Raw genomic sequence first — 12247 nt, 5'->3', positions numbered from 1 at the left:
CCGAGTTGGAGCTTGTACCTCCCCATATATATGTATGGAGTGGAGTTGGCAACTGAAAAGAAACTTTGTTTTCCCTTCAAGGTAGGTGCAGGACGGCTTTCACACACACTTATCTCTCAGAACTGAGCATGTGGAGAGACGTTCGTTCATCCAGCACAAAGGGAACGGGTTGCAGGAGAAACACTTACTCTGGTTTCTCAGTCTGTTCCCTAGTGCCGGTTTGAAGTGCCTGCCGTTTTCACTGTAAAACCGAGTTGGAGCTTGTACCTCCCCATATATATGTATGGAGTGGAGTTGGCAACTGAAAAGAAACTTTGTGTTCCCTTCAAGCTATGTGCAGGACGGCTTTCACACACACTTATCTCTCAGAACTGAGCATGTGGAGAGACGTTCGTTCATCCAGCACAAAGGGAACGGGTTGCAGGAGAAACACTTACTCTGGTTTCTCAGTCTGTTCCCTAGTGCCGGTTTGAAGTGCCTGCCGTTTTCAGTGTAAAACCGAGTTGGAGCTTGTACCTCCCCATATATATGTATGGAGTGGAGTTGGCAACTCAAAAGAACCTTCGTGTTCCCTTCAAGCTAGGTGTAGGACGGCTTTCACACACACATATCTCTCAGAACTGAGCATGTGTAGAGACGTTCGTTCATCCAGCAAAAAGGGAACGGGTTGCAGGAGAAACACTTACTCTGGTTTCTCAGTCTGTTTCCTAGTGCCGGTTTGAAGTGCCTGCCGTTTTCACTGTAAAACCGAGTAGGAGCTTGTACCTCCCCATATATATGTATGGAGTGGAGTTGGCAACTGAAAAGAAACTTTGTGTTCCCTTCAAGCTAGGTGAAGGACGGCTTTCACACACACATATCTCTCAGAAGTGAGCATGTGGAGAGACGTTCGTTCATCAAGCAAAAAGGGAACGGGTTGCAGGATAAACACTTACTTTGGATTCTCATTCTGTTTCCTAGTGCCGGTTTGAAGTGCCTGCCGTTTTCACTGTAAAACCGAGTTGGAGCTTGTACCTCCCCATATATATGTATGGAGTGGAGTTGGCAACTGAAAAGAAACTTTGTGTTCCATTGAAGCTAGGTGCAGGACGGATTCACACACACTTATCTCTCAGAACTGAGCATGTGGAGAGACGTTCGTTCATCCAGCACAAAGGGAACGGGTTGCAGGAGAAACACTTACTCTGATTTCTCAGTCTGTTCCCTAGTGCCGGTTTGAAATGCCTGCCGTTTTCACTGTATAACCGAGTTGGAGCTTGTACCTCCCCATATATATGTATGGAGTGGAGTTGGCAACTGAAAACAAACTTTGTGTTCCCTTCAAGCTAGGTGCAGGACGGCTTTAACACACTTATCTCTCAGAACTGAGCATGTGGAGAGACGTTCGTTCTTCCAGCACAAAGGGAACGGGTTGCAGGAGAAACACTTCCTCTGGTTTCTCAGTCTGTTTCCTAGTGCCGGTTTGAAGTGCCTGCCGTTTTCACTGTAAAACCGAGTTGGAGCTTGTACCTCCCCATATATATTTATGGAGTGGACTTGGCAACTGAAAAGAAACTTCGTTTTCCCTTCAAGCTAGGTGAAGGACGGCATTCACACACACTTATCTCTCAGAACTGAGCATGTGGAGAGACGTTCGTTCATGCAGCACAAAGGGAACGGGTTGGAGGAGAAACACTCTGGTTTCTCAGTCTGTTTCCTAGTGCCGGTTTGAAGTGCCTGCCGTTTTCACTGTAAAACCGAGTTGGAGCTTGTACCTCCCCATATATATGTATGGAGTGGAGTTGGCAACTGAAAAGAAACTTCGTGTTCCCTTCAAGCTAGGTGAAGGACGGCTTTCACACACACTTATCTCTCAGAACTGAGCATGTGGAGAGACGTTCATTCATCCAGCACAAAGGGAACATGTTGCAGGAGAAACACTTACTCTGGTTTCTCAGTCTGTTTTCTAGTGCCGGTATGAAGTGCCTGCCTCTTTCACTGTAAAACCGAGTTGGAGCTTGTACCTCCCCATATATATGTATGGAGTGGAGTTGGCAACTTAAAAAAAAACTTTGTGGTCCCTTCAAGCTAGGTGCAGGACGGCTTTCACACACACTTATCTCTCAGAACTGAGCATGTGGAGAGACGTTCGTTCATCCAGCACAAAGGGAACGGGTTGCAGGAGAAACACTTACTCTGGTTTCTCAGTCTGTTTCGTAGTGACGGTTTGAAGTGCCTGCCGTTTTCACTGTAAAACCGAGTAGGAGCTTGTACCTCCCCATATATATGTATGGAGTGGAGTTGGCACCTGAAAAGAAACTTCGTGTTCCCATCAAGCTAGGTGAAGGACGGCTTTCACACACACTTATCTCTCAGAACTGAGCATGTGGAGAGACGTTCATTCATCCAGCACAAAGGAAACGGGTTGCAGGAGAAACACTTACTCTGGTTTCTCAGTCTGTTCCCTAGTGCCGGTTTGAAGTGCCTGCCGTTTTCACTGTAAAACCGAGTTGGAGCTTGTACCTCCCCATATATATGTATGGAGTGGAGTTGGCAACTGAAAAGAAATTTAGTGTTCCTTTCAAGCTAGGTGCAGGACCGCTTTCACACACATTTATCTCTCAGAACGGAGCATGTGGAGAGACGTTCGTTCATCCAGCACAAAAGGAACTGGTTGCAGGAGAAACACATACTCTGGTTTCTCAGTCTGTTTCCTAGTGCCGGTTTGAAGTGCCTGCCGTTTTCACTGTAAAACCGAGTTGGAGCTTGTACCTCCCCATATATATGTATGGAGTGGAGTTGGCAACTGAAAAGAAACTTTGTGTTCCCTTCATGCTAGGTGCAGGACGGCTTTCACACAAAGTTATCTCTCAGAACTGAGCATGTGGAGAGACGTTCGTTCATCCAGCACAAAGGGAACCGGTTGCAGGAGAAACACTTACTCTGGTTTCTCAGTCTGTTTCCTAGTGCCGGTTTGAAGTGCCTGCCGTTTTCACTGTAAAACCGAGTTGGAGCTTGTACCTCCCCATATATATGTATGGAGTGGAGTTGGCAACTGAACAGAAACTTTGTGTTCCCTTCAAGCTAGGTGCAGGACGGCTTTCAGACACAATTATCTCTCAGAACTGAGCATGTGGAGAGACGTTCGTTCATCCAGCACAAAGGGATCGGTTTGCAAGAGAAACACTTACTCTGGTTTCTCAGTCTGTTTCCTAGTGCCGGTTTGAAGTGCCTGCCGTTTTCACTGTAAAGCCGAGTTGGAGCTTGTACCTCCCCATATATATGTATGGAGTGGAGTTGGCAACTGAAAAGAAACTTTGTGTTCCCTTCAAGCTAGGTGAAGAACGGCTTTCACACACACTTATCTCTCAGAACTGAACATGTGGAGAGACGTTCGTTCATCCAGCACAAAGGAAACGGGTTGCAGGAGAAACACATACTCTGGTTTCTCAGTCTGTTCCCTAGTGCCGGTTTGAAGTGCCTGCCGTTTTCACTGTAAAACCGAGTTGGAGCTTTTACCTCCCCATATATATGTATGGACCATAGGCCGACACAAAACAAGAGATGTAGAAAAGTTAAAGACTCTGAAAGCAATGTCCGGAAACCCTAGCTAAGATTCCTAAATGGCCCAACTTAACTAAGCACAGCACTGCCTCATCAAGAATGGGGCAAATAGCATCTCGTGTATTTTATTTAAATAAATAAATAATTATCCTGTTCCTACCACAGTCTATTATGATAAGACTGAGTATAATTTCTAACAACAAATAATGTACAAATCATAATTTCTACTTCATTCAAACTGCTTCTTCTATGAAATTTGAATCTTTTTTTCTTAAGACGTTTTTGTGCCATATGACCTAGTGATAAAATTTCCAACTGGCTTTTATTAAAAAAGTTCAGCATAGTGCGAGTTTATTACATCAACTATTCCTTTATGGGAAACCCATGTGCCTTGTCACTCTCTGCCATTAAGTTTCCTGTAAAAAATTCAATCCTTCATTCAGGAAAATGCTGAGCAATATATCTCATGGAAAACCGTCATAAACTGCAACACAAGAAAATGAAAATGACACTGAGCAGCCTGTGAAGCCGGCAGACACACACCGTGCACTGTTGTGTTCCCGCCTCGAATTTCTTTAACCAGTAGGGAAATGTGCATCTCAAGAAATAGACATAAACATTTTTCAGACCTGAGCACACAATTTCCCTTTCAGGGTTTAGTGGGCTTCCATTTAATTCTATGAGAAATATTTAAAACCACAGGACAACAGCTGAGATTGGGTTTAAAGTAACTTTTATGTCAGTGAAAATAAAGCCAACTGACAGTTATCATTTTTACTTTATTTGATCTCACTCTCTTACTTTACCTCCCCAACCTCCTCCACAAAATGATGGTGAACATCCCCTCCTGGGTCAGAAATCTAAGTAGAAATTACCAATCACATTGAGGTGTGCTTTGTTGTTTTATTTTTCAAAACAACCAAGTTTCATTCATATGATTTAATAATTAAGATCAGAAACAAAGTCTACTCAATAAATGTTAGACAACACATGTCGTCATAGCTGCTCATCAGGTTTGGCCCCACGTTACACACTTTTACATGGACATGTGCCATGTGCTGTCATGGGAAACGGTGAGTGGGGACATGGCCTCTGCTCTCACAGGGCACACAGCCTGGTGGGTCAGGCGGTGTTCAATCATTGCCCTTTTCTCTTTTATGTACTTACAAATTATGGGAAATGCTATTTAAAAAGAACAAAATGAGTCAATGAAAGTGAAAAATACAAGGACAGTATTTAGGCTGAAGGAAGACAGGGAATCTCTTTGAAGATCTAACACTCCACTGAGACCCAAAGGACAACTCTGACACTGCAGGTGAAGGGCAGGGACACACTGATAAAGGGCTGAAATCCAGAATATACCAAAATTTCTTTACACTCAACAAGAAGGATGAATAACCTGATTAAAAAATGAGCAAAATGCCTGAAAACACACCTCATCAAAGAAGAAATCTAGATGCCAAAGAAGCCTTTGGAAAGATGCTCCACAGCACCTGTCATCAAGGGGATGCAGACTGAAACAGCGAGATACCACTGCACACCTGTCAGAACTGCCAAAATGCAGAACACTGACAGCACCGAATGCTGGTGAGGATGTGGAGCACCAGAAATTTTAATGCATTGTTGGTGGGAATGAAAAATGGCCCAGGTACTTTGGAAGATGTTCTGGCAATTTTTTACAGAGCTAGACGTAATTCTAACATCTGATCTGGCAACTGTGCTCCTTGGTGTTTACTCGATGAAATGGAAACTTATGTTCACACACAAATCTGCATACAGATGTTAATAGCAGCTTTATTCATACTCAACAGAATTCAGAAGCAACTAAGCTCTTCTTCAGTAAGTGAATGGATAAATAAACTGTGGTTCCGCCAGAAAATGGACTATTATTTGGTGCTAAAATGAAATGAGTTATCAAGGAATGGAAAGACATAGAGGAACCTTAAATGCATATTACCAAGTGAAAGAAGCCAATCTGGGAAGTTTCAGCAACTGTCAGATTCCAACTGTATGGTGTTCTGGGAAAGGGAAAAACACAGAGACTGAAAGATCAGTGGCTGCCAGAGGCTAGAGGGGAAAGAGCAATGAATGAGGTGCAGCACGGAGCATTTTAAGGTCACTAAGACAGACGACTCTGTATGATGCTGTGATGGTGGATACATGTCATTGTACATCTGTCCAAACCCACAGAGTGCACAACACAATGTGTAAATCCTAGTGTCAAGTATGGGCTATGGGTGATGATGATGTGTCAGTGTAGGTTCACCCATTGTCACAAATGTACACTCTGTTGCAGGTGTCAATATTGAGGAGGCTGTGGGGACAAACTGCAGTTCATACACCCAATCCAGCCCCAGCCACCGCTGTTAATAAAGCTCTATGGGTGTGTGGACTGTCTGGCTGTTCTGGCATCTAAACCGCAGAGCTGAGCAGCTGCACCAGAGATCAGGAGGTTTTCAGACCCTGAAATATTTACCCCCAAGCCCTTGAAAGGAAAAGTCTGCTGAGCCCTGTTCTAAATGAATCAAAATTCACCCTGATGAGGCAGGACAGCAGGGCCCAAACCAGGCATGGTTAATGGGACTGAAGCAATGTTTTAGTTCCAACACATTTGCTGAAGTCCTGCAGGTCCAGCGACAGACTGTAGCCAGGAAGCGTCTGCAGGAGGAGTCGGGAGCAGGCCTTCCCGCCAGGCTCTGGGATGCCGGGGGCCGCGTGCCGCACGGGGGCCACCCGCTTGAAGAAGGTGGACTTGCAGTGGAAGCCGATCAACTCGTAGAGCTCGGAGAGGATGCTGCACGGCTGAATTCTCTCCTCGGAACGCTGAAGCACAGGGAGAAAAGCAACAAGCATCTGAATGAAACACGTAAGTGAAAAAAGACCCATAAAAATGGTTTTCCCTTAAAACAGAGACCCGATGACACAGGAAGGAAGAGGAAGGCTGACTTAGTGCACTGATGGGACCGGATGCAGAAACGCAGGGAAGCAGCACTGTGCAGACACTCCAGACCCCCTCTGGGCCCCACCTCTCCGCATTCCACCTGTCCCTTTACTAGAAAAGCCCGTATTCCCTGAAATAGAGGAATCTGCTACCTAAACATGGGACACAGAGAAGGGAAAGAGGAAAAGGAAGGGAAAGTAAAGGAACAACAGTTCATCTAGACCCTAGGGTCTGGGCGGGACTTTCACCAAACACACAACTTCTCAAAGCACAGAGCGCACAGGGAGAGGCTGACAGAGTGATTGCGACTTCTGCTCCTAAAGCACCCAGCTACCTGTCAGCATATGCTGCGCCCGTTACTGAATCATTACAATCATCTCAGAAACAACTACTACCCCGGCTCACAGGCAAGGAAATCTGAAACTCGGGGAGGAATTATTATCATCCTGGACAAAGTCCCACAGCCCAGTAGTCTCAGAGCCTCCGGCAGACCCTGGGCTAAAATGCTCCTCATCACCACGGGCCCTGAGACTCACGCTGAGGCCACGTCAGGTCTGCATGGGCCCAGAGCACAGTCTGTGGGACAGGGAATGCTCCCACTCGAAGTGCCAGGTCAAGGCCCTCAGGAACTTGTGTAATGAAACCAAATCCCCAAACTCATTTCCAACCCACTGCCCTGTCCGGGAGGACTGCTCGGCACAACTGCGCTGTCACCTGTGCACAGGCTGAGCAAGGGGCCCAGACAGTGATGTGACATCCCAGTGGAAGTGGCTCGGAGACCACTTCATCACAGGACAGATTCTCCCGGCTTCCAACGTTAACTCTCCATTCCATTTCCGACTGGAAAGTAAGTTTAGACTTGTTTTCCTCTCTTAGAAACAAAGAGAGCGGTAACATCAGAGGGAAACTCAAGACTGAGGAAGAGTCTCCTGGTCACTTGCAAGGATAGGCCGGGGAGGGAACAGAGACAGGGATCAGAAAGACCCGTGTTCCAGTCCAAAGTCTGCACGTCACTCGCTTTGACAGTTTCCTTTTTAATACAGGTGATAAAATCTAATTATGATTGTTGGGAAAACTAAATGAAATAATGTATTCCACTAGCATAGGTGTAAAATCCTCCATGAGTGTTCCAGAAATGGACGTGATCATGGTTAGTTACTGTCTGCCAATTCTTGTGTTCTCAGCTCACATCACCCAACCAGAGATGTGCGAGAGAATGCCTCACCAGCCAGCAGCCTTCTCCAACTTGGAAACTTACAGTGTCCGAAGAGCAGGCAGTGTTGGATGCTTTGCGGCACTCTGGAGGTAGCACTCCAGTGATGACTTTAAAAAGCTGGGGAGAATTTAGGGGACCATACAGTTCAAATACAGAGTACTCATTCCATGTCTACAAATATTCATCTCTAGCCATGATGATTAAGAGAGGAAATACATATTCAAACATACATCATTTTCCCACATAAGTGCATCAAAACAATTTGGAAAGAGTGTAACTTTCTTCTCTAGATCACACAGCGGGGATTACAAGGTTTGTACTGACAGCCCTACTTGTAAATCATCTGCAAACGTAACTGGGTCCACTATCAGTCATCATAATTTGAAGGGAATGTTAGAAAAGAAAAAAGCCAAGCTAATACTCTCCAGTCTTTTGTTTGGTTACGATGTCACAGAGGAGATGGACAGCTCAATAAGGAACCACTCTGCCGTGATCACGGAGCCGGGGAGCGGGATGTGCGGCAAGATGTATGACGCAGCCGCAACTGTGCCCATGCTTCTAGGCAGGTACCCAAAGTCACCTTGACAAGGTGTGAAACGTTTATGCCCACGTCCTCATAACCTGACATGTAAATGGAAACTTATAAACTTATAAACTTGTAAACGGCCAATACCCTTGGTGGATACACTGTCCAAAGAGCAAAGTCACAGTTTGACAACTGGCCATCCCGGTACCTTGGGATTCATTCTTGAAGAACCTTAAAAACCACTCCTCTGTCCTCAAGAAGTGCTGCCTACTAGTCCTATCTTTGGCTCATGGATACCGCATGTTGAAGTGAACTTCAATGTCTGCACAGATTTGACTGTCTTTCTCCAGGTTCACTTGTCCATTCTGAAGAGGCCTGAGTTAAGTCCAAATTCCTTAAGATTAATTCCCTCCAGTGACAACTCAACGAGCCTGTAATTACAAGCCAACTGAACAGGACTGTCCTCAGCGAAAAATGTCACCAACCCTTCACTGCTTTCTTAAACTCCTCTCCTGGTTAATTGCAACATACTAACACCACCCTCCACCAAGTTCCCCAACTATGTCAAATAGAAAGTAAGGTCCATAAAGAGGAGACAACTCCATAGTCACCTTTGAATTCCTAGCATAAAGTAATGTCAACAAATAGAAATATGATTGTGGCTTCTTTCCTTTAAAACCTTTCTGGTTATTTAAATGAGACCATGGAAGGGAGGTGTTTGAGTCCAGTATCTTGATCCAGAAGACTCTGGAGGCCTTTTTCAGAATGGCTGTCCACTGATTCATTCAAAACACACCTTCTCTTTCCGGGAGGAGCTGTGATTTTCTGCCATGGGTTTGTGGTCACTCTCATGCCAGAACAGCTTTAAACTAAATCCTTACTTTGGATATGTTATTTTTTCCCGCTTCCAAAAAATTTTACTTTCCTTACTTCCTTGCCTTGAGGAATGCTTTTATTCTTTTCTTTCTAATTCAACCTTTTATAAAGCAGGATTCTCAGGATGTGCTTGGCCTTACATAAGAACAGCCATCCAACTCCCAGTGTGAGAGGCCACAGGCTCACCTCCTGCCCTCCTGCCAGGGCAACTGAAACTCAGTTCAGGAGCCAACCAGCACCTCAGGGCTTCTAAGGCTCACGTATCTCCCAGAATCCCTGCTTTCTGGTTTGTCTTGGCTTCTGAGAATTTCCCCTCACTTTCTTGACAATTAGCTGTGCAGCTTGAAAGATGAGGAAGGAAGGTTTTATTTCTTAATCAGAATTTAAAGGAACTTATGTAATGAAGCTTTTCACGAGTTTCTAGAACCCTCCATGGCTGAGACAGAAAACACACAAGATATTTTCTAAATTTAGCTATCATGTGCATTTTTTCTTTGCTTTTGTTTTGTTAACTGCTAATAGACATTTTTTAATTAAAAAATAAAATAAGGTCCCAAATAAGATAGAAAATTGAAGGGGCAAACAAAATTAAAGAGCAAAGACAGAAAAATGATAACTACTCTACAAAGTTAATAGAATAAATACACTATGGATCAGACCAGCAATTCTCAGTAACAGCTAATTGAAACCTGACCATGAGGTAAAACGTCTCTCCTGTCAGGAGATGACCAACAGAAAATAGAATTAAATCAACAACCTAAAATTCTAAGTCTGGCGAGGTATAGAAGTCTACCAGCTAAATGTGTCTTCTTCTGGAAAAGAGGGAGACTCACCAGCTCTTTTCTGTGGAGCCTGAGCCCAGGGGAGGACAGTGAAGTGTGTTCTGTAAGTACCCAATTAGCAAAGTGAGTGATGAATAAAGAGATGTGAGCTTTGATGAGAGATGATACTACTATTCACTTGTCCTGTAAAGTATGTCTTCACGTTCAGAGATCAATATCTCGGCAGGAAAATGCACAGCCCGGGACCAGACCACTTCTGTGATTGTGACACTGCACTTAGATGTCTCAAGGGCACCTCCAACTCCACCTGCCAAGAGCTAACTTCACGGTGTTCCTCCCATAGCCATCCTGCCCAGGGCCCATGGTCGGGGACAAGGTCTCCCTGCCTCTCCCAGCTCAGGCCAATCACTCACAGATGTGACAAGACCCCTCCTTCAGGGACAAATTTCCTCAGTCAACGAGATCCACCACCCACACCTGTCCTACCAGGTACTCACTGGCACTCCCTCAGCACTGACTCTGTGCTGGGGACCATGCTGCACACTGTGCACACGTTATCTCACTGGATCTACACAGCAGTCCTGGGAGTTCGGTACATCACTGCTTCTATTGATTAGATAAATTGTTTCACTTCCTTGGGTGTGTCATCCAAAGTGACACGGCTACTGAGCCACAAACCTGGGACTGAAAATCACTTGAAAATTGAACACTGCTACACCTCGCAGCCACCCTACTCTGACTCATCACATCACCTCCTGCCAAGCCTTCTAAATGTTTCTAAGCATTCTACAAGACAAAAGTGATCTACGAGAGCACCGCACTAGCCTACTTAAAATCTGTCAATGACGGTCCACTGCTCTTAGGAGAAAGCCCCACCGGGCCTGAGCACAGCCCAACGGCCCGGCATCCGCTTTCCCTGCGCGGCCGTGCCACCTCACCCACCACGCAGCTCTACACGTGAAGCGTCCAGGACAGGGATGCTGACTCCGTACAACCCGGGGCTCGTCTCACTCAAACAATGATCACCCTCTTCAGTGGTTACCTTCTTCAATACTGAATCTCAGAAAAATATTTTCTCTGGATGAATCAATATCTTTTTCCTTACAACTTCCCATCATTGATAATGAGCTCCCCCCAAAAGAGAGAAGACCTAATCCTCAGTCTCCTTATCTGTAAAGTGCAAATAACAGGGAAATATGAGAGGTTTTATTAGAAGTAATATTCATGTGAGGCTGAGGGACAATTCCCAACATACAGTAAGTACTCAATATGTGCTTACTTAATATTAATAAGAATAGATTACATTCCAGCAACCTTAAATCAATGCTTTATGGCTTTGTCTAAAAGACTACCGACAAACTGTTGGACGAACTGTTTTGAGCAGATCAGCACAAGTGTACTGGGCAAGGTAAGCGCTGACTCCAGTTACAGCTGCAACCAACCAGCACTACGGGGCGGGAGCAGTTTGCTCAAACTCTTACATGTTGCTTGAGCATTTAGTTGTAGTTATTGAATAAAGACAGGTATTATTTACTCAAAGCTCCTGAAACATAAATCTTCAAAGATTGATGCAAATTATGTTTCAAGTACAACACTCTCACTAGAAATTACTTGAAAATTATAGTCTTAGCTCCTCTGCACATCAAAAGAGCATTTTCCTAATGTATCTGACTATATACTCTGAAAGGATTGTTTAAAAGAAATTAAGATGAAGCCATCCTGAATAAGATCTCAGTATCATCTACACAAACCCCACCCAAAGGTCTCATTTCTCACTTCCACATAGGTGTTCAGATGGCTTAAGCTGGGTCTTGGTTTCTTATGACACGGGGGTGGGAAGAATTGTGGATAGATCAATGTAGCAAATATAAACCTAGTGTATTTGCTATGTAGGAATCCTAGGAATAAATAAATTGATATATATAGTCCCACCCTTATGAAGCTAAGCCTTTCCATTTACAACAGCATAAAAAATAAAATGCGGGATACATTTAACAAAAGTTTACAAGATTTGTACATTGAATATTTTGAAGTATCACCAAAAAAAATTTAAAATATCTTCATATATGGAAGGCATCCCATGATCATGCAATGGTAGAAAATATTGTTAAAAATGTTAAGACTTCCCAAAGTAATCTACATATTTAATGGAATCCCTATCAAAATTCCAGCTGACTTCTTTGCAAAAATTGAAAAACTGATCCCAAAATTCATATTGAAAGCAAGGGACCCAGGTCAGCCAAAACAATCTTGAAAAAGAAGAGCAAATTTGGAGGACTCACTCAAAGGTTACAGCAAATCTATAGCACTCAAGTCATTATGCTTCTGTCATAAGTTTGGATGCAGAAATCTATGAGACACAA

At 44.2% G+C, this 12247-nt stretch overlaps 1 protein-coding gene across 3 annotated transcripts in view; it reads right to left on the bottom strand.

Annotated features, from left to right (window-relative positions):
* Nucleotides 1–5841: 5841 nt before the first annotated feature.
* Nucleotides 5842–12247, bottom strand: part of LOC140699574 (trafficking protein particle complex subunit 9-like) — a 133859-nt gene continuing 127453 nt past the window's right edge. The window contains exon 3 of one of the 3 annotated variants that reach the window (XM_072972235.1): nt 5842–6366. In XM_072972235.1, coding sequence (XP_072828336.1) covers nt 6118–6366 — 249 coding nt within the window. In that variant the 3' untranslated portion in view covers nt 5842–6117. The remainder of the gene's footprint in view (nt 6367–12247) is intronic. The other 2 variants (XR_012077772.1, XR_012077775.1) reach the window with 2 other exon arrangements.

The sequence above is a fragment of the Vicugna pacos genome, chromosome 11 (assembly GCF_048564905.1).
Source record: "Vicugna pacos chromosome 11, VicPac4, whole genome shotgun sequence".
In the NCBI taxonomy this organism is placed as follows: domain Eukaryota; kingdom Metazoa; phylum Chordata; class Mammalia; order Artiodactyla; family Camelidae; genus Vicugna; species Vicugna pacos.
The sequence above is the reverse complement of the archived record's forward strand: the minus strand, read 5'-3'. Positions and strand labels throughout refer to the sequence as shown.